General features: G+C 37.2%; 1 protein-coding gene across 2 annotated transcripts in view; it reads left to right on the forward strand.

Moving 5' to 3' along the window:
* tll1 (tolloid like 1) overlaps positions 1-23,541 on the forward strand; it is a 134,470-nt gene that overhangs the window by 85,479 nt on the left and 25,450 nt on the right. Inside the window, exons 7-16 of one of the 2 annotated variants that reach the window (XM_003225642.4) lie at positions 105-283; positions 2,367-2,472; positions 4,620-4,744; positions 9,423-9,538; positions 11,909-12,011; positions 13,797-13,913; positions 14,956-15,101; positions 16,953-17,148; positions 20,882-21,007; positions 22,054-22,214. In XM_003225642.4, coding sequence (XP_003225690.2) covers positions 105-283; positions 2,367-2,472; positions 4,620-4,744; positions 9,423-9,538; positions 11,909-12,011; positions 13,797-13,913; positions 14,956-15,101; positions 16,953-17,148; positions 20,882-21,007; positions 22,054-22,214 — 1,375 coding nt within the window. Of the gene's footprint in view, positions 1-104; positions 284-2,366; positions 2,486-4,619; positions 4,745-9,422; positions 9,539-11,908; positions 12,012-13,796; positions 13,914-14,955; positions 15,102-16,952; positions 17,149-20,881; positions 21,008-22,053; positions 22,215-23,541 lie in introns of those variants that run through there. The other variant, XM_062981355.1, reaches the window with a different exon arrangement.

Here is a 23,541-nt window from a genome sequence, read left to right on the forward strand (position 1 = left end):
AAGAGTAAAGATTTTGAGAATACTAAAATACAAATCCCAGCGTTTTTTGGACACAGAATTATTTTTGCTAACTATTTAAGTTGTATTCTTGTCCTAAATTACAGATGCTGCTCTTACGTAGGTCGAAGGGGAAATGGTCCTCAGGCAATCTCTATTGGGAAGAACTGTGATAAATTTGGGATTGTTGTCCATGAGCTGGGACATGTCATAGGTTTTTGGCATGAACACACAAGACCAGATCGAGATGATCATGTAACTATCATTAGAGAAAACATCCAGCCAGGTGAGACCATGTTAGTGTGCTTCCTTATACCCTGAAACATTTATTGATTATTTTCAGTTTGTGATGCCCGTAATGCTTAAACATCAGTTTTGATGGAATCTTATTGAACCATGACATTTAGCTGAGCTGCTGAACTTGCTGACCGAAAGGTAGGCGGTTCGAATTTGGGGAGCAGGGTGAGCTCCCTCTGTTAGCTCCAGTTTTTGCCAACCTAGCAGTTTGAAAACATGCAAATGTGAGTAGATCAATAGGTACTGCTCCGGCGGGAAGGTAACGGTGCTCTATGCAGTTATGCTGGCCAAATGACCTTGGAGGCATCTACAGAGAACCCGGCTCTTTGGCTTAGAAATAAATAGAGATGAGTACCACCCCCCAGAATTGGACATGACTAGGCTTAATGTCAGGGGACAACCTTTACCTTTTATGAAGTATTTGGAACATGCATCCTGTTTTGATGTTTCATTCCGTCCCTTTTCCTTGAGGCTGCCATTGTAGTAGCTTACCCCCAAATGGAAAAGTTGTTCCCTTGATATTCCCCAATGGATTAAATATTTAGATTATTTTCAACTCTAAGGCCTATGAGATGGTATACAAAAGAAACATTAAAACAATACAAAACATCAGCAAGTATCAAAACAAAGCAAGATTAATAGGACAGCTGTTAAGAACAAACATTAAGGTTGAGACAGGAATGCCTTCTCCAGTTTGTGATAACTGGAATTTCGTAATATTGCCTGTACACATGCAGCAAATTACAACAAAATCCAAAATCCACAAGTAGCAATATTTTTGTCAGCTTCAAAGCATTTACTATATTATGGAAGCTTTTGAAGCTTCATTGGCTTCTTTATCAGGCAAAGATTTTAAAAATCATACACAAGGAAAATAATGATGGACAGGCTTATATTCTGAGATGTTGTCAGTTAAGATGGTCCTGAAGGATTTCAACACAGGCAGAAGCCTTTCCCCTTACTGGCCATTTGAGAACTAAGGACAAAGAGAAAAAAATAGATGGGTAATAAAACTTCAACTCACTAGCAAGAGAAAAGTAACTTCTCTTGAGATTCAGATGTCCCAGTTTCTGATTCTTTTTGAAACAGGATATAAGCACTTTATAGATGTGGAGGCACAGTGTAGAAAATTAGTTTTTGTAAAGAGAAACACATATAATTAAATTGGGTCCACACGTGGTTATTTCAAGCTCAGGTAGAAATTACAGAGCTCTTTGGCAACATATATAGAAATAGAAACATATTTATGTTTCCAAAGCAGTGGAACAGAAATCAAAATATTAATGATCTATAGTTGGTGAACATGTAAAATTGTATATTACTAGACTGGTAGAATCCATATAGCTTTTTATGTGTTGTAGTATAGTGCATAGTAAGAAGATATTCATAGGATTTTTATTGCCGTAAATCATTTCAAAAAGAAAGGTTGCATGTCTAAAAATATTTTACACAAGAGTGTTGAATTTCTCCAACTGCATAAAAATGGCAGATGTGATTTTGCTGATGTATTAATGGTGTCTGGGAATTTGATATAGTTATAAAAATCTAAACCTAACTGCTTGTCTGAACTGGAATAGATTCCTTTAATCAGTTGAATTTATCTAAATGTTCATTTACCATTCAGCATGGGGCTCAATTGTGTTCTAAACATGTGCACTATGATGGGCTGTGTACCACCCCAATTTTGGCCATAGATTAGCTAGATGTTGCATGCAGAAGTCGCATCTAGTTGTGACATTTGAGATTATTTACTCAATTTTGGACCTGGGCTGGGTTACAGTTAATCTGCTCTTCTTACAGGTCTTCAAGTAATTGGGCCTTTGGGATGTTTTTCAGATGATATGTTATTTCCTCCAATTTTGACTGTAAAGGTGCTTTATGGGGGATTAGAAGTGATTTGGAGGTTGCCAAAAGGTGTTTGGGGTTGCATGTAGATTGGGATTGCATCAGGTGCAACTTCTTCATTCCAGCTATATATAAATAGAAGGGCTGGCACTTTCATTTTCTTGCATTGTTGTCATTTCCCCATTTATTAGGAATGTCTTACATATAATCTTGCTTGTGTATTACAGGTCAGGAATACAATTTTTTGAAGATGGAACCTGGAGAAGTGAATTCTCTGGGGGAATCATATGATTTTGATAGCATTATGCACTATGCCAGGAACACCTTCTCAAGGTTGGAGTCTCAGGTTATACCTTTTGACTTTTAATTCTATTCTTTAATGTTAATATTCTATAGCAGTAGTTGTGATAAAGGCAACTGTAAGAATATCTTCATACCATTATAGCTCCTCAGTGATGAGCGAATGTCCTTGGAATGCCTCTCAAAATTCCCACATGAAAAACAAACGATTATCCTCCTGATGATTGATTTATTAGATGTGACAATGGGCAGTTTTGTTCTCCTTTTTCTAGGAAACTATTCCATAGCACTTAAAATTTCCCTGCTCGTGGAGGTGATTTAGTAACTTTCTGTGTTAATTCCTATGGCTGCTGCCTTCAAATTGAGTTCTGATTGTGACAGGAACAAAGAATGCTACCATTAGAGGCACCTGAAACTTTCCTGCACAGAAATAAAGTGTTACGACATAACAAGCAGTATATGGAATGTCCCCAGCTATGCTTTTATTAGAAATTCTGTTACTCATCAAAATGAAGTATCTTCTCAAGTGTAAACGATAGGCTTCAGATCAGTTTTCAATTACAGTGATGGAAACAAAGCCTTCAGAAAGGACTCATTGTATTAAATAACAAAAGGAAATGATCTGACCTTATGGTTATATGCAGATCTTTTGTATATGATCAGTTTGCATTTTGAATATTTCTTTTCAAGTTGAGACAAGTGTCTCATTCTTTTGTCTCTCTTAAAGGTCCTCTTACATGTTGATTTGAAAATGTGTAGGCCATTAATAATATTACAATAGCCAGCTAAGCATGGTTGACTCTCTTTGTTGACCATGATTATTAAAAAGTAGTCATTTTCTACCATATCCATGCTCAGAGGGCCCTTCCAGACAGGGTCCATATCTCAGGCCCAGTCTAGACAAAGCAGGAAAACCCTTGTTTAGATAACCCATTAGACCCGAGACTTCCAGAAAGGTTAGGTTCTAATGGGGTATGGGCCCTGCGGGGACAGACACCTGGGACTGCTTCCGTAGTCTGTTTCCACAGCCCAATTTGCTCCTTCAGTCTAGATGAGCCCAAAGAAGTGAAAAGAGAAGCCACTCCCTCCCCAAATCCCCCCCGCCCCAAAGCCCTAAAACAACAGAAAACTTACAGAGCAGCCATGGAATGTATGAATGATGCGCCAGGGGGAGGGGATCAAAAGCATCCTTGGTGTGTTCCAGGAGGCCTGCAGAGAGGCATCATGGCTGCTCGGTAAGCTTTCTGTTGTTTTTAGGGCTTTCGGGGGGTTCTTCTGTGTCCCCATGCCCTCCTGGAAGTTACTGGCAAAGCCCGTTTTTTCCCCCCAGGATGAGAAGACTTAAACCCGCTTCGGAGTGGGTTTCTTTAACCCACTCTGAAGTGAATTTAAGTGTAGTCTGGAAGCGCCCTAAGTTGCATTTCACTAACAAGTCAGTGCGTAGGATAAAGTTAACTAATCACTGTTGTGAACCTTATCTGATTAAAATGCTATCAGTAAAAAGAAACCACTCTCACAAATCTAATACTTTATGGAAATTTTGGAATTAAGTAAGGCACTAGACTTCTTCGACAATAGTATTATTTGGAGCCAAATTTTAATGGACTAATTGGAGATATAAGAGCTGTTGGACCTTTCCTCCCACGATTAAATTAAAACAAGTTTAAATATTTTAAAAGCCAGAATATCTATGGAATTATTGGCAATCTGGTAAAAAATAGGAACTTGAATAGAACAGTTGCTTCAAGTATGCTTGTGGGGTTGTTGTTGCGTGCCTTCAAGTGATTTCTGATTCATTGCAACACTTAGGCAAGCCTGTCATTGGATTTTATTGCCAGAATTTGTTCAGAGGGCGTTTCCATTGCCTTCTACTAAGGCTGGGAACCACCCAAAGTCACCCAGTGGATTTCCATGGCCAAGTAGGGAAGAGGTTTCTAAAGTCATAATCCAAACTACTACATCATACTGGCACCCTGTCTATAATAAATCTGACGGATTAAACAAGTTTATTAATTATTATTGTGGTTTAAATATTGAATTTCCTGTTATACTGTCTGTGCTTCATTTTACATTCTAATTTCACAAATTATATTGTGAAATACACAAATAAAGATGTTTTTCTTCAAGGTAGTTTTGATATGAAAATTGATTGTGATTTCTTGGCTTCTTAATTTGTTTAGGGGAATGTTTTTGGATACAATACTTCCTTCCCGGGATGACAATGGGATCCGTCCAGCCATTGGTCAGCGCACACGATTAAGTAAAGGAGATATTGCACAAGCAAGAAAGCTTTACAGATGTACAGGTATTACACCATCAATATAGACACCCCAAAAATTCATACATACTAACAGATTGTGTACAATCTTACCTTACCCTGCTTTCCTAAGTAGTGCTAACCATTTACTCTTGTACGCTTGTATTCTCCTTATCCTGTCTTATAGCCCATGTCTGCACAACACAAAACACCTCTTCTGTAATGTTATTAATAATTCTCACACTTACTACCTCTTGTCTATTTAAGAGGTACCAGTTAGGAAAGCAGCAGGAGCACCCTCCTGCCACACACTTTATTTATTTTTTTCCTCATACGCATACTATATATATATATCTTTGGTCAACTCATCCGACAGGCTCCTACCTTGCTCGGATTCAGAAGGGCCGTGAAAACATGGTTATGTGCCCAAGCTTTTGATGAGTAAATGACAAAGTTGACATGACCTGATTTAAGGATGAAGCATGAGGATCTCGGACGAATGGAATTAATTATATATACGTTTTTAAGGATTTTATAATGGGTTTTAAAAATGTTATTAATGGATCTGTTTATATTGTTTTGTTTTTATGATTGCATTTTGGGCATTAAATCTTGCTGATTTTTGTAAGCCGCCCTGAGTCCCCTCGGGTGAGAAGGGTGGGGTATAAATGTTGTAAGTAAGTAAGTAAATAAATAAATAAATTTATTCTGCATGTACACTTGCATTAAGCAGAAAGAACTTGCATGTATTCAAGCTGTATGGGAAATATAGTGAGCCTTGAGCTTTTTGGAGATATATACATAATAGTAAATGTAGAAATGTATTTTAGAGGCAATAAGATGTGTTTTAATAGCATGGAAAGTGCTAAAATTAGTTCCTGGGTTTTGAGAATAAGTCGCAATAACTTTCACAATATTTTTATTCACATTTTTGTTAAACAATAGAGCCCAGTATTAGCAGGCTGTAACACATAAAGTTTTTTAACAGCGAGCCGTTCTATAAAGTTACTCACAAATAAAGTGTGCATTGTAATTGCCAGTAGTATAGTCATGGACAGAAATCCTTTGAATTTCCTCATGTTGAAAATTTAGCTAATTATATTAGGAACCACTGAACCATTGCTCTGACTATATTTTATATATTATAATTATGCTTTTTTTTCACTGTGTGGGTTGGGATGGTTCTCAGTCAGTTTGGTGCAGGAAATAAACAGCTTCCTGCTTTCCCAAGGTGTCTCTAAATGTACCCTTTATCCCAGGCCAATCCTGAATCACTCATGGGGTGTTTTGAACTGACAGATCCCTGGGGAGGGAAGCCTGACTGTCTAGAGGTGCCGAATCTGGTTTGGCACTGCTAGAACAGGTACACTTACCACTCCCCCCAACCCCCCATTGTCATTGCAGCAACCAGTGAGTGTGATATGGCTAGTAACATCGCCTGGAGGGATGTAGGCCAGGGTGCCAGAGCAACGCAGGAAGGAATTGGCGGAGAGAAGAGAGGAGGAATCGGCCTCTCCTTTCCCCCTCCCTTCTTCAGTCATTTTGTCATTCCAGCTAGTGTCACTCCAAGCAAAGAGTGGAAGACATGTCACATCCACTGGTTGCTTCAACAGCAAGAATTGGGGTGGGGGTGGTGCCATCCCGTATCCTTGGGTCAAGCGAGCCTGAGGAATACTGGATGGCTGTATGACCAGTTACAGACAGTTCAGTCTCAGAACTGCTGGGAAAATTTGGAGCAACCTGTGACTTTGGTTAATGTGGTTGAATATAATGTTAAGCAGCCTTGGCCCATATTAACCCAAATAAGCATTTCCTGGGCCTAAAGCATCCCATTGGGGGTCCAGAATGGTGAAATTGCTCCCATGTCACATGGCGCCACAAGTCCCACATCCCTTTCTTCCTCTGATATAATAACAAGGCACCTGCTGCATCTAAAGACTTAACTGCAACCAAGTCAACACGGGGAGGCAAGGCCAAAATAATATTTTCCCCCCTCATTTAATGGAAGTGAACAATATAACCATCATCTTTATTTATATATCACCCCATCTCCCTAGAGGGCACAGGGTGGTTTCCAACAAGGCAAAACATTCAATTGCCAGAGACCATACAACAAAGTCAAACATCATATAACAAAAAACATACAATTCCTCTAAAAAACCACCCCAAAATTTGACATCTGGTATAATTAAGGAACCTTATTTTTGCCTAAGGCTTAAGTTAAGAGATCTTATTTTTGTTTGGAATCTGATCCTGATGGAGCAACACATATCCTGCCACTGAAACATATGTGGTACTATCTAGTAGCACTTATTGGTTGGGGGTAAGGCTTCTTGTGACAAGAAGGAAGTCTTACCCCTCATCTTGCCCCGCTGTGGGTGCATCTACACTGTAGAATGTGATTTGACACCACTTTCAGTGCCATAGCTCAGTGCTACAAAACAATTTGAAGTTTGGTGAGCCACCAGCACTCTTTGGCAGAGAAGGCTGAAGGCCTTCTAAAACCGCACCTCCCATGAATTCTTGGACTTGAACCATGGCAATATAACAACAACAGCAGCAGCAGCAACAACACTTTATTTATCTTCCGCCCTATCTCCCCATAGGGATTCAGAGCGGTTTGCAACAAATCAGCAAACATTCAACTTCGTAAAGTGCTGGAAGAAACAAAATAACCAAAACCACCCAAGTCCCACAAAACAAATTAAAGTAGTTTCAAATTGCATTAATTCTATAGTGCAGAGGCACTTTTCATGGTATTTACTCAATTTCCTTTGGTCCCTACAGCCTGCAAATAATGAGTTTTGCTAGTTATCAGTAAATGATTTCATTATTGCAGGAAGGGTTATGTCTTTTTATGTTTGATATTTATAGCAGCATGCTAATTTCCAAACATGTCTTTTAACCATTAGTACAGATTCAATTCTGCAGGAGTCACAATTAGGGAAACCTTAAACGTCAATTTCTGTCATTTAATGCAGCTACTAAATGTACAGCTAATGAGTTAAAAATAAACTGCAGATCTTTAGCAATGTTATTTACTCTGAAAATGTCTGGCATTGAATAAATTATTTAATATAAAACTCATCTTTGATGAGCTGCCATCTGATAGATGTTTGATGAAAGAGAGAAGGAAAATGAATGATTTTAGACAAACCTAGTACATGTTTCTCTGTAGATATAGAGTAATGTAATTTTGATTTTAAAATTATTTTTATATTTTATATTTTTATATTATAACAAAAATATTTTCTTGCTTTAAAAAAGTTATCCCAAAACAACTTTAATATTGTGCCATGTCATCTATTAAGTGAATTACATGGACTATAAACCCCATCAATTGAACATTAGATAAAATTTAGCAGGACACCATCCATAAAATTACATTGTCTGTTTTTATAAAACACTATATTTTCTTCCTTCTCCCATTTATAATTTATATGGCTTCTGGTTAGCCTGCTGGCAGTTCTGACACTTATCATTTGAAACTGACATTGTCAGTAGCAAGGTGATAGTTTCAAGATCCTGCTTCTTAGCAGGGGGTTGGACTGGATGGCCCATGTGGTCTCTTCCAACTCTACTATTCTATGATTCTATGATTCTAAGAGTACAGCTGTAACTTCCAGCTACAAATCAGTAGAGATGTGCGCGGTATTTGTCTCATTTGTTTCTGTTTTGTATCGTCTGTTCAGATGGCACAAAACAGAAAGATCCCCAATGATATTACTTGTTGGGATAGATAGATATTACCTGTTAAGATCATAAAAATGATTGGTAGTCATATAAGAAGTGTCTGTAAATCGAAGACGTCAGTGAAAATAGGGCCATGGTCAACTTATGGCAGAAACTGACCATCTGTCAGTGTCTGTGGAAAAGTATGTCATCACACACCCAGGTTTTTCCCCCTCAAAAGATAGCAGAAATTTATTAGGCTCACTGTATATTTGATTTCAAGTAAGTAGTGGTGTGTGTGTATGTGTATTGATACAGGAGAAAGATCGTGACAAGCTATTGTAGAGTTATTGTAATATTTCCACCTGGCTGCATGTCAATTCTATTAGTGAATGATAGTTTAAAAATGTTTAAAAGATGTTTAAATGTTTAAAATGTTGGAAAGATTAGCCATTTACAAGAAACGTTGCCCAGGGGTGATAGTTTCAAGAGCACAGCCGTAAGTTCCAGCTACAAATCAGTAAGAGAAACAATTTGTTCATTAATACTGCATTTCTGTGGTTACGTATGATAGAAAGTTTTACTTTGCTCTTTGTGTCTTATATATGAGTAGACATAGAGAGTTCAAGATAGATATTGTAAATAGGGCCATGGTCAACTTATGGCAGAAACTGACCATCAAATCCACAAATAAACACATCTGCAAATGTTAAACTAACAAATGTGGTGGGCTGACAGTATTAAATAAATGACAGTTAATTTCCAGTGTCATGCAATGTATTTCTTCCATCCATGGAAAAGTATGCAGTCACACACCCAGGGTTTTCCCCCTTCAAATTATAGCAGAAATGTATTATATTTACTGTATATTTGATTTCAAGTAAGTAGTGGTGTGTATGAGTGTGTGTGTATGTGTGTGTGTGTGTTGATACAGTATTTCCACTTGGCTGCATGTTAATTTCTCCAGTGCTATTAGTGAATGATAGTAAAGAAACACACTTACTTTGCACTCCCTGCGATAATCCTATTTTCCGTAATATATACTATCTTTCAGCATGTGGTGAAACACTGCAAGAGTCTACAGGCAACTTTTCCTCTCCAGGATTTCCAAATGGCTATCCTTCTTACACACATTGCATATGGAGAATTTCAGTGACTCCTGGAGAGAAGGTACTTTGTTAGAATCCCACATGTCAGACTTGGGCTTCCTCAAAAGCAAGTAAACCATTGTTTTGTTTTTTCCCTGCTGATCATATCAATTTAAATAGAACCCTCTCTTTGATTGAAAGCCCCACTTCAATTAATACTTGAGTGTATTTCAGTGTGTGTTAATGCGGTAAAGCTTTGTATTTACATTCATCCATTTGATGAGTGTTCTTGACTTTAAAAGGTGAACTGTTTCTCCAAGAAGTTTCCAATAGAGATAATTCACCATTTCTTTAAGAGGGTAAGGTACCAAAGGAAAGGGAAGGGAAGGAAAAATAGCAGTCTAAGAAATCTGGAGTCATCAGCAATTTTAAAAATAAGCCAAATGCCACATTTTCCTCACTCTTCTTCTTGCCAGTATATCAAACAAGTGTTGACCTAACAGGAATACATTGTTAGATAATTTGATAATCATATTATTAAATTCAGATGTCTTTGAAGCCTAATGAATCACATCAGGCCACTCATTCTGTCTCAGTCTAAGGTTGTTCTAAGAATAAAAGGAAGATGATATCCAGATGTATAATTGTTAGCTCATTGGAGAAAGGCAAATAAAATATAATCATTAAAAATTGCTATGCTGTCATTATGCACAATGCACAATTTTAAAAATAAATTATACCATAGTTTGTATTCCAGTCATTGGTCAACTGAATAAAAAGAGGCTGTTTATCATACTATAGCTTTACTTTTGCATATAAAGTTAAAATGTAATAGACCATTTTAGTCATGTTTTTCTATAACAAAATTGTACCTACTTTACGTTTCCTGGATTTAACTTTTTATTTTTGTTAAAATAATTATAAGTGGATGTCACATTGAGTTATAAATGTATTGCTTTGAATTTTCTGTTTCTTTAAAAGAATGTGAGTTTTCCTGTCTCTGCAATAAAATGTGAGATCCTTTATCCTGAATGAGGCATCACTTGATACTCTCGAATTTGCTTACCACCAACCCCATTCATTTCTCAATTGTGCTGACAAATGTTCATTGATTGTTTGCCTCTGGAAACTTGCAGCCATCCTGTGCTTGTGAACTCTTGATCTCACTTGTCTCTAGTTCTTCTTCTGTTGTCTGCTGAGTTGCAGAATGGAAGTTTTTTTGTTTATTTCAGACCAAAATAATATAACATTTATCTTTGATTTTATCATAGCTCTGAAAAATAGCATAGCAATACTGAAGGATTTTAGTATTGTCAGGCCCTGTATCAAGAATCTGGTTTGCTCATTTTCATATCACAATGGAAAGAAATGTAAAAAAAATAATGTTTCACTCAATTTGTCTATCTCCTGCATTTTTGGAAATATAAAGCAGTTTCAGAAGAAATTTAAAAATAAATGAATTCTACAACTTTCTCCCCTTCAATTCAAGCAGTTTAAACCATTAAGGATTTGAGTTTCCATTCAAGAGAAGCCATGTCAGTGTAATATTCAAGAACAGTGGAAAATTAATGAAATAAACCATGATTACATGTTACTTTTCCTTCAGTGACAAATAATCATACACCAGATTTTTCACAGGTTTGGGTTAAGAGGAAATTAAGTTAATATTTTCCAGGTGACTCAATTTTTAGTGCAACCTTAAGGCTTATCAGTGTTGAGTATGCTGTAGTTCATGGATTTCACACTCAAGATTCTGTGATATTTGATTATGTCAGTGGTTAGCAATTCTGTGTAACTATCTGGGTGAATAGTCTGCCATTTTCATGGGATTAAATAGCATTCCAAAAGGAGAGTATTCAGCCCAGTCCTGAAACACATACAGACTCTAGCTCTATATGCAAGGCCTTCTGCTGAAATACAATTCAGGATCTATTTGCTTTCCACTATAAATACTATAAATAGATACCTATTTATTTTATGTCTGTCTGTTGAAATGGTTAAATATCAAAACATTGTAAAAGTGTACCATTTGAGTGAGTTCACTGTGCATGAATTCTAAGGTAAAGTGAAATATTTCTGTGCCAAATACAATTTACATAGTTCTGGTGTCATTATCTAAAAATATGTGTCATGAATGGATGCAATCTGCTATGTTCATCATGACTAACAAGATGGAATTTCAGTTTCTCATAATTGCTGGTGGGGCTTAGTCAACAAATTAACAGTTCCTCCTTTGGCTTGTGTGTCATCTAAGGACAGTGGAGAGCAATGAGATTCCTCTCCCCCACCCCTCTACAATCACACACACACAGATTATTGATGGCACTATCGTGATGTTACAATTTCTTAATATTCTGTGTTACTAATCAGCATGTTAATAAAAGACCTTTATTCTGGTCCAGACTCAAAACCCATTCAATTTTATGATATATTTATCTTCTTTCCACTCCAGATTGTTTTAAACTTCACTACGATGGACCTCTATAAGAGTAGTCTCTGTTGGTATGATTACATTGAAGTAAGAGATGGCTACTGGAAGAAATCACCTCTACTTGGTATTGAACATTTTAGTTGTTATTAATTGTGAACAACTGAAACTTAAAATATATTTGGGGTAGCTATATTGGCCATGCTACAAAACAGTGGCATGGCCAAACAGCCAAACTCAAAGGAAAAGGCAAGTTCCATGGGGTGACAAATAATGTTACAATCCTCTCTAGTGCTTTAATACTATGAATCCTGGATTGATTGCATCACTGTTTATATGATGTTATATCCAAAGACAATGAATGATATTAAAAACGGCATGTATGTATTGCAACAAAAAACTGAAATGTCTGACAGATACATTTTGGTTTTAAAAATTGCACATCAACAAAGAGGGAAATATGCAGATAAATAAGCAGATGGAAAAGCAACAGAAACCAGCATACAGACATATGTGTGCTAAAATAGCATCACCTAAAAAGATGCTCTGGGCCCCCAGTGGCACAGTGTGTTAAAGCGCTGAGCTCCTGAACTTGCGGACCGAAAGGTCCCAGGTTCAAATCCCGGGGCGGAATGAGCGCCTGCTGTTAGCCCCAGCTCCTGCCAATCTAGTAGCAGTTTGAAAACATGCAAATGTGAGTAGATCAATAGGTACCGCTCCGGCGGGAAGGTAACAGCGCTCCATGCAGTCATGCCGGCCACATGACCTTGGAGATGTCTATGGACAACGCTGGCTCTTCAGCTTGGAAATGGAAATGAGCACCAACCCCCAGAGTCGGTCACGACTGGACTTAACGTCAGGGGAAACCTTTACCTTTACCTAAATAGATGCTCACCTCTGCATAACGATCTTTCTTCTGAAATTCTTGTACAAAATTCTTTCTCTGCACTGATCACCTCAAGGAAAGGGTAATGAAAGTGGTGTCCACTTAGACAAAAACATGAGCTGGATTAGACCTACTCCAGTATGTAGATGGTCCCGAATCCCTAGGTTTCTTCAGAATTTCGAGCAAATTCTCCCAACTTTGTTTAAAGCAGGGCAAAGTCGGTATAAAGCCCAAAAAACTGATATACTTACCAAAATGTTCACTGTAAACACTGCCGGTTGTGCACTGAGTACAACATGTTGCCCTAAGTGCAATTTTTACAGAAGCTATCGAAACAAATTATCTCCCTTAAAAAGCTTTTAAAAACTCATTTATGCACCTTAGCATATGGAGAGGAGGAAGACTAGTACACCTTTATATATATCCTCGCCTAGATATTGGACACCTACTTCAGCTCTGTGGAAATTTTGTGTGATGGGTTATATTATGTTTATTTAGGTTCAATTATGTATAATTTTATTTAGTTGTATAAAATTATTTTGAGATTGTTTTATCCACTGTTTTGATTTGACTGATCATTGTCTGTTTTTGGCAATGAATGTTTGCTAGTTTGTTACTTTTGTTGGAAACTGCCCTGAGTCCCCTCGGGGAGATAGAGTGGGGTACAAATAAAGTATTATTGTTATTGTTATTATAAAGAATGTATTATATCCCAGGTTTTTAAATGTGGACCTATCCCTTTCACATGAAAAGATGGGAGAGCAATTAAAAATGTAAGGGGGAACATTCCTCATACCCACTGTTGCTTCCTACTGCTGTACTTCCATAATCTGGTCTCCAAATGGGAAAATAAGAAACTGGGAAGGAGCTGCTAAGGGTGCTTCAAGCAGGACTTTCAAATATTTCAGACATAGGCTTGAATCTCACTGTCTCACATCAAGTCTGGTTCTGAAACTTCTTGTGCAAAACTGAAAATTTTAATCTTTGAAAGCGTTCTGAATGCTTTTTCTCATTTCTTTATTCTAGGCAGGTTTTGTGGAGATAAGGTCCCAGATGTCCTCACATCTAGTGATAGTAGAATGTGGATTGAATTCCGTGGCAGCAGTAACTGGGTAGGGAAAGGTTTTGCAGCTGTTTATGAAGGTGAGCCGTCTGAACATCTTGGCTGATAACACATACAATTTAAATATGGTGAAGCAAATGTTTGATTATAGGCTAAAGCCAGTATGATAACATGATTCTATGTGTCTTTTCATAGCAGGTAAGAGTTTCTGTAATCAAGGTGGTGGCAGAAAGGCTTCTTTTAAATCCTTGCCTCTCTGGCTCTTTTTCACCCCAGTCCCTGCACCCTCCTCACATTTTCCATTTCTAGAAGGGAAAATATAAAAGGCATTTAAGCACTGACTTTTTTCTCACTTAATGCAGTTAATAATATTGCACTTCTAAAATGTAAAACAGTTCCTGGATGGTACCCTCTATGTTATTTATCTTTGTGTAGGATAGTGTGTACATGTATATATACCACACACACACATTCTTTTACAGGAAGTCCATTTTTTTCTTTACTTTTTTGGGCTAGACTTTCAAAGTTTGTTCCTCAGGAGTGGTTCCAAGCCTCCCACCTACCTTGTTCTTTTTGCACAACTCTCATTTATATTAACGCTCCTCGTGTGCTCAAATTGCACAGAAGGCTGGACCTTTTCTCAAAGTACAAACTTTTTTCTAGTTCTTAATAAACATACAAATTGTGGCAGCATACCAAGTTCTGCATGCGCTGGGCTTCCTTTTCTATGAGAAGGGAATGTTCCATGCAAAGTGCAGATATTTCCCATTGTGTGCGCCAAGCGTTTCCCTCTTGTAGAAGACAAAGGGAAGTCCCTGCATGAGCAGGTCTTGGTCCAGACACTGGAGCTTTTGGGTCATGTCCTGTGGCTGCAATCCAGCCCGTAGTTTATACAAACTGATTGCAAGATGGATTGCAGTCAGTTTTAAATTGTAAATGATGTCGGGTGGAATAAGAGAGTAATTAACCTGACATTTTGATAGCTTTGCATTTATTGTGTGCATTTGTTATGCATCCCACTGTCTTCTGTCATAAGTGGATGAAAGTCTTTCCGCCAACTCTCAAGAAGAAAAACATGAACATTGAAAATGTACTTAAATTCACTCTTAATGTACTTTTCAGCAATTTGTGGAGGCGAAATACACAAAAATGAAGGACAGATTCAATCTCCTAATTATCCTGATGACTACAGACCAATGAAGGAATGTGTGTGGAAAATAACAGTGTCAGAGAACTACAATGTCGGATTAACCTTTCAGGCATTTGAGGTAAAGCCTTTTAACTGATCTGAGCAAACCATCTAGTGGATAAATGACAGTGACATTTAAGGGAATCCTCATTAAGCCAATGAAGAAACAAAGCATCCTCTATATACTACAACCCCTACAGTTAATATTTTCTTTCACTGAGACTTTTCCCATTGCATAAATTTCAAGAAGATTAAAGGGGTTTTATGTTATCTGTGTTATTTGAATTGGAATGCTTTTAAAACTGACAATAGTTTCTTTTGACAAATGACTAATCCTGTTCCACAAGGCTGCTCTAGGAATCTATGAAATAATAGGGCAGTTATTTCTTTTCTAAAACTATTTACTCTTTTTAAACAAAAACACAACTATTTCTTGCTGTATTTAGGAATATTTAGGAATACCAGTGTTTATTAGTAGGTTTTTTTTCAGCAGCCAAACTTACACATTACATATAGGTTGAATATCCATCATCCAAAATGCATGGGGTCAGAACCATTTGGGATTTTGGATTGTTACAGATTTTGGAATACTTATACTTTCATATATGTATATACTGAATTCTCTTGAAGATGGAACCTAAGTCTAAACATGTATCATGTACACCCTACACATAGCCTAGAGGTAATTTTATACAATAGTTTTTAAAAAATTTGTGCATGAAATGAAGTTTATACACACTGAACAACTAGAAAGCAAAGGTGTCACTATCTCAGCCCCCACGTGGACACTTCTCAATTTTAGTTTACAGAATTCCTAATAAGGGATGCTCAAGCTGTAATAACTATCTTTATAATTATACTTGCCTAATGGCATAGATTGCTACATGCAGTGTGTCCCACTGAATTGTTCTTTCAAATTCAGTTCTAACCTAATACTGGTTTTGGTTAGAATTTTTAAATGTCCATGGTTGCATATCTCAATGGCTACAAAACATATGTACTCATTGGGTTGCTATGAGTTTTCTGGGCTGTCTGGCCATGTTCAAGAAGCATTTTCTCCTGACGTTTCACCCACCTCTATGGCAGGTATCCTCAGAGGTTATGAGGTCTGTTGGAAACTAGGTAGTGGAGTTTATATATATTTGTGGAATGTCCAGGGTGGGAGAAAGAATTCTTGTCTGTTTGAGGCAAGTGTTAATGTTGCAGGTGGCCACCTTGATTAGCATTGAATAGCCTTGCAGCTTCAAAGTCTGGCTGCTTCTTGCCTGGGGGAATCCTTTGTTGAGTGTTGTTAGCTGGCCCTGATTTATGGTTTTATCTCTTATTTCGAGCATAATAATCTTTTTGTTTTACGCATTCGACAACTAACTATTAGGTTGAACTATCTGCCCATCCAACTACAGGTCCTCTCTGCCACTACTATTTTGCACTTTACTGAGAAATCTGCCTCTCCCATTTGATATACTTTGCACTTTGGCCCAGATCCTTGTTTTACTCTTCTGCTTTTAATATCTTATGTTATATGTTGATTATTATGATGGTTTTATTGATATTGATGTTTTATTGTTGGTATAATTGTTTATCATTTTATTGTTGTATGTTTTCGGGCTTGGTCCCCATGTAAGCCGCTCCGAGTCCCCATTGGGGAGATGGGGCGGGGTATAAAAATAAAGTTGTTATTATTATTATTATTGTTATTATTATTATTATTATTATTATTTTCATTTCATTTGTTCACATATTCTGCAACATTTTATATGCTTTTTCATTGAAAAATCCTGTACAACCTATGCTTAGAAAGCCTTCTAAAAGGTGGACAATCCCATGTGTATAACTAGAGCCCAGTAATGGTCTTAATGAAAAGACTATTTTGCTCAAAGGGGGAAAATGCTTGTTAGAACCTCAGTGAAAAACCATTCTGTATTTACAGATTGAGAGACATGACAACTGTGCCTATGATTATTTAGAGGTTCGAGATGGAACCAGTGAAAGCAGTCCTTTGATTGGCCATTTCTGTGGCTATGATAAACCTGAAGACATAAGATCTACCTCTAACACCCTGTGGATGAAATTTGTTTCTGATGGAACAGTCAACAAAGCAGGGTTTGCTGCTAACTTTTTTAAAGGTAAGAGTTTGGGAAAGTGAGAAGCATTTTGTACAAATAGCATGTTTTTTCTGCAACATCCAGTGTAGTTTGCCTAAAGAAAGTTTTCTCTGAAGAAATGTGAATGGCAAAAATAAATAAATACTGAAATATGCTCAAAAACTCTCATAAGTGTCAAGATGATTTGAGGCCCTCTTTTGTATCAAGGATGAAAATATTTGTGAATATTTTTCCATGCGTTAAGCACTTTTGGTAAACACTCTATCTGCCTAGTTTGGGACTAACATAAATTTCTCAGCTGATTTAATATATTTGTTGCAGATATTGCAACAGTTCCAGAGTGAACCGTTCACCTTGTCCTGTCCAGATAAAGCTGCTCTAAAGATACTGAAGTCATTCCGGTTTCTAATGATACTGATGGATTCTAGAACATCCTGAAAGTATCTATCTAACTATTTAGAGGGAGAATTACTCTCTTAAATACCACTGTTTAGATGAGCCACTCATAAACAGTATTTTAATCTAGTCTGGATTGAGTTTAGTTCCTTAATCTTCACACAGAACATTCTGAAAGTAAGATTGGATATCATCTGTATATCAGTGATAGCATAATTTGAGTTATCATTGCTAATTAGCTTCATATGAAGTTGCTGAACAACATGGGGCATAAAATATAGCACGAGTTAACATATGAGACATTGTGTGTGATTCAGAGCATTAATCATCCAGTACCACCTTCTGGATTCGGGCAGCTACTTGGGCATGGTATCACCTTAATATAATTATCCAGTATCCGAATTCTGACATTGTTTCCAGAGGGATATGAAAAACGCACCCAAAGGTCCAAAGACTTGAGCTTCCCTTGTTGTTGCCTTCGTACAAACACCCCATAGAAAGACTGAAGGAGTTTGTGTTCCAAGATCAGGCCTGAGATTGGATTAAAATAGTTCAAGAATTTGAATTTATCCTGCAGTGGATCAGTGATGGTTTGTTCCACTTGTACTTTATATATTTATTTATTACAGTCGATGACCAGCAACAGAAAATGTACAAGCATCAGAATAGGATAGAAACATATACATTTAGGCTTCTCGGCCTTTTGGCTAAGATCAAGTGTAGTCTCACTTGTACTTTAAGATTCATTAGAAACCAAAGCAGCTATGTATTTCCCAAATAAGTAATAAATAATAGCAAACATTCATCCATTTAAACTTCATTGAGTAATTAGAAATATCTATGTTCCTTAAAGAAGGTTGGCTTACATTTTTCTCACACAAATATCTGGCTGTACTTGTGTTTGAAAGATGATGCAAAATCAGAAAGTATAGAGATGTATTTAAATGGGATACTTAAGTTGATGGAAGGTGTTCTGATACACCAAAGACTAGTAGAGTTGGAGTAAAACAATTTGTAATGATTCCTATTCATCATTACAGTTCATTCTGTCCCCTCAGGGTCCTCCCACACAGCCATATAATCCAGAATATCAAGGCAGAATAACCCACAATATCTGCTTTGAGAAGAAATATCTGAGTCCACACTGCTATATATCCCAGTTCAAAGTAGATAATGTGGGATTTTATTCAGCTGTGTGGAAGAGGCCTACATGTTATTCTGCCACCTCCAGAGTAGATGAATAAAGATAGTTGGAATAAAGATAGCTGGCTTTTATTTTACTTCATCATTGATAAAATTCATTATGTCTGAGAATTTTGTTATTGATCCAGTATGAATATTACAATAACTAGAAAGAAAGATAATCTGAGTCCATTCAACATACCTTTTTTCCTCTATATTACTTCTCTGTGGATTTTCACACATTACAAATGTGTGATTCATAGAATCATAGAGTTAGAAGAGACCACATGGGCCATCTAGTCCAACCCCACGCCATGCAGGAAAAGCACAATCAAACTATCCCTGACAGATGGCCATCCAGCCTCTGTTTAAAGAAGTTTCCACCACACTCTGAGGCAGGGAGGTCCACTGTTGAACAGTTCGTAAGTTCAGTAAGTTCTTTCTAATGTTCAGCTGGAATCTCCTTTCCTGTAATTTGACCCATTGCTCCTAGTGCAAGTTTCAAGGGCAGCAGAAAACAAGTCTGCTCCCTTTTCCTTATGACACCCTTTCACATATTTATACATGCCTATCATGTCTCCTCTCAGCAGGCTACCTTGTTTAAAGACCATTTATGCTTAAGTTTACTGTACATGCTTAAGGTAACCGTAGCCCTGTTAGCTTGAGCACAAGTAGGCTTTAAATTACTCATTTATAAGAGGTGGCAAAATTATCATCCCAACAAATCAATTAAAAATCTCATAAATTATAATTGAATTATTGCTAAATTTGACATGGTATTGTGGTAATAATACTGCATTCTGCCTTCCTTCTCTTTCTAATGCATCTTATTCCCTTTAATGTGAAAAGAATGAACATATTTGAGGAGTCAGTTAATCTATGTTTAAATATGAACTCAGGATAACATACAATTCATTCTTTTGGAGCTAAAATGCCCTTTGAGTGACCCTCTTCAATTTTCACTCTTTGTTAATATTTTATAAATTCCTGCAGGCTAAAATATTACATATTTGCAAGAAAATTCTTCAGGTATGGTTTGCCCTTCTGCAGATGTACATCTGCAAGAGTTGCATAGAATACCTTTGCAGAACACTCTTTTGTTCCTCTCCCCATTTAGGCAATCTAGTAGGTTATATGTGGAAAACCCATAATCCTTTTCAGTTGGTAATTAGGCTTTCTTCAACCAAGAGGGTGAGGGAAAGGAATGGTTAAACAAAGATAAAACACACACGAACATTCCCTTTTCTTTCATCTAGGAAGTCTAAATGCCCTGAAGGCCAGATCTAATCTGATCTCAGAAGCTAAGCAGGGTCAGCCCTGGTTAGTATTTGGGTGAAAGATGTCCAAGGGATACTATGTGCTGTAGGCTACATTTCAGAGTAAAGCAATTGCAAACTACCTCTGAGTTTAACTTGCCTGAAAAAAGGAACCATGAAAAATTTATGGGTTCAACAGGAAATTTGAAGACGCTAGTTGTTGTTTTTGTTGTTTCTGATATATGGCAATCCTAAGGTGACACTACCATGGAGTTACTACCATGGTAAAATTTATACAGAGGGAGGTTACTTTTGCCTTCCTCTGAGAGAATGTGACTTGGCCAGAGTTACCCAGTGGGTTTCCATGGCCAAGTGGAGATTCAAGATGTGGTTTCCAGAGTCATATTCCAACACTCAAACCACTATCCCATGTGGTTCTGTTGAAGACACATGCACACATTTCCATCACTTGCCATGTTGCAAGCTGGGAAGGAGGGAAAGGAGGCTTAGTTATGCCTTCTGTGCCCTTCCATACTTCAGCACTTCAGTACTAAGACTGAGCAGGGAACAATAACATAAATAGAACTTAGAACTAGACTCATTCACTTATTAGAACACTGAAAAGCAATCTGCAGATACAATTGTGTTAGTGCAAATTTCTCAATAAATTTTAAAGAAATATATATTTTAACAGCGCTCCATGCAGTCATGCCGGCCACATGACCTTGGAGGTGTTTACGGACAACACCGGCTCTTGGGCTTAGAAATGGAGATGAGCACCAACCCCCAGAGTCGGTCATGACTGGACTTAATGTCAGGGAAAACCTTTACCTTTACCTTATATATTATGTCTTACAGTCAAGTGATAAATGTGTGCTAGTTTTAATTTAGTGGACTGTTATTTTTCCATTTCTTCACAGAGGAAGATGAATGTGCCAAACCTGACAACGGCGGATGCGAGCAACGGTGTGTTAATACATTGGGTAGTTATCAATGTGCATGTGATCCAGGATATGAACTTGGGCCTGATAAGAAAAGTTGTGAAGGTACAGCTTATATTTTCTATGTGATGGAGATTGTCTAGTTTTACTGCATAAGCTATTTACAGAGGCAAAGATTTGGGAGTTTGATATAAATATTGTTTCCCAAGACCATGCCAAGATAGATATTATGCATGTGTAATTAATCTACACACACACACACACACACACACACATATACACATATATATATCAAACCGACAATAAAAGATATTAGCATTTGCATCCTGCAAGTCTGCCTGCACAGCTGACTTACCATTTAGTGGCTCAATATTTTTATTTTGTATGAATTGAAGTTAGCTCCAGGTTGGGCGGAAAGGAAACCAAAGTATAAAAGGAAATGTTCTAAGGATGAAAGCTGTGTTCTGAAATGGGATTTGGGGAAGTAAAAAAAACTGGTGTAGGGGGTGGAGTAGGAAAGAGAGGAAAGAATTGCCATTCTGACACACTTTTTATGGCTTCATTCTTTCTCTCCTCCACAAGTTAATCTCCACACAACCATATAACCCAGAATATCAAGGCAGATAATCCACAATATCTGCATTTAACTGGGTTATCTGAGTCCATACTGCCATATAATCCAGTTCAATGTGGATTTTATGCACCTGTGTGGAAGGGGTTGTAGAGAGCAGGCTTCAGGGTAGCCCTAATGCCCTCAATCCTTTTCCTGCTCCTCCATTCCCTCTTGGGAGTTCAGAGAATTGGGTTTCCCCCATCATTCATCACTAAATTGCTCTGCAAGTTATCTTTCTTTTCCTTAAAAAATGGGGTGGTAGAGGGATCTTGGAAGGAGAACAGATTTACTTAAAATGTCCTGAGTGTTGTACAGAGACAAGTTCAGGGTTTGCTTAAGCACTTCACCACATGCAGAAGATATATTCTAGGATGCAGTTTTTAACTTACTGTGAATTCTGAATGGCCCTGAATTTGACTGTCTGATCCATACTATGATTTAAATTACATTATTTGAAAGTTGGATTTGCTGTTCAATCTAATGCGGTACATGCCTCAAACTGATGCTATATAAATTTTTTAATTTTCTTTCCTTTTAGCTGCTTGTGGAGGACTTTTGACAAAGTTGAATGGGACTATAACAACACCAGGGTGGCCCAAAGAATATCCTCCTAATAAAAACTGTGTATGGCAAGTGGTTGCTCCTACCCAATATAGAATATCAGTGAAGTTTGAATTTTTTGAATTGGAAGGAAATGAAGTAAGTTATTGTGAACATATACTGATACCCAATTACATAAATATAAAAACTAGAATGCTGTCTTTAAGATTAACAGGTTTATTTTATTATGGAGTTTTGTGTGTTACACATTTCTATATATGCACTTTGGATTATACTCTATGTATAATATTTGTATTTTATGACATGAAAGCTGAAATCATTCTGTCAGCCTGAAATGGGTCACTGTTGGTTGTTTGGCTGGGTCAGACTAATGTAACTACAGGCAGTCCCCGACTTACAAACACCCGACTTACAAAAGGCTCATAATTACAAATTGAGACAACAGGAAATGAAAGAAATCTATCCCTTAGAAAAGAAATTCACTCTTGAATGAGTTATAATGGCAAAAACATGTCTCCACTGAAGCTTTATCATGAATCCTTGTTTCCACAACAAGCCAAATTTTTCAAAATCCAATTATCACAGGACAGAATGTGAGGTGAAATTTATTTCTTTGGTGGTCTCTTTTGACTCGTGTTTTGTGCTTCTGCGGAGCCTCTCGGAAACATTTAGAGCTCAGTAAAGCTGTGTCCTAGGCCCAGTATGGCCAGGTGGGAGCCTACATGGATTCTGGCTTTCTTGGCTACAAATATTAGCATGGACTAGTGGTTATGTTTGAATAGACTTCACCAACTAATCAGGACTTTGATTCAGGGACTAGTCTTCAATACCATCTTCTTTGCTATCAGTTCAGACTTTTCCTTATCTGATGAACTGATAGAGCAATAAGATTCCACTATCCCCATGCAAAGATGTTCAGCCATAAATTGACCAACTTTTAAATGTAGCATAATCTTTGTAAGCTTTACTAATTGAGTAACAGACACAGTTAGTGTTACAATATTCAGGAAGGGTGGCAACCCCACCTGGGACAAGGGTAGTGTTCAATCCTCAAATGTATTCGATTGCTCTATAATTTCTGAGAGACGCGATGGAAACACAAAGCAATGTATTATATGTGACATCACAGATGACTGCTTCAAATTATAGAATCATAGAATAATAGAGTTGGAAGAGACCACATGGATCATACAGTCCAACTCCCTGCCATGCAGGAAAAGCACAATCAGAGTACTTCTAACAGATGGCCATCCAGCCTATGTTTAAAGAATCAGAATTACAAGTAAGTGAACTATTTGTATGAAAAGTGAAAAAAATGTCCTGACAAATTATATGGGGCTGCTTCTGGATTATTTTAAAATATACACAATAAGTAGGTTTAATAGTTTAACTCCACATCATAATTGAAGTTTTTAGAAATACATACTTGTAAAAAATGACATCAAATCACATGAAAAATTATGAA

Source organism: Anolis carolinensis, chromosome 5, assembly GCF_035594765.1.
Source record: "Anolis carolinensis isolate JA03-04 chromosome 5, rAnoCar3.1.pri, whole genome shotgun sequence".
Taxonomy (NCBI): domain Eukaryota; kingdom Metazoa; phylum Chordata; class Lepidosauria; order Squamata; family Dactyloidae; genus Anolis; species Anolis carolinensis.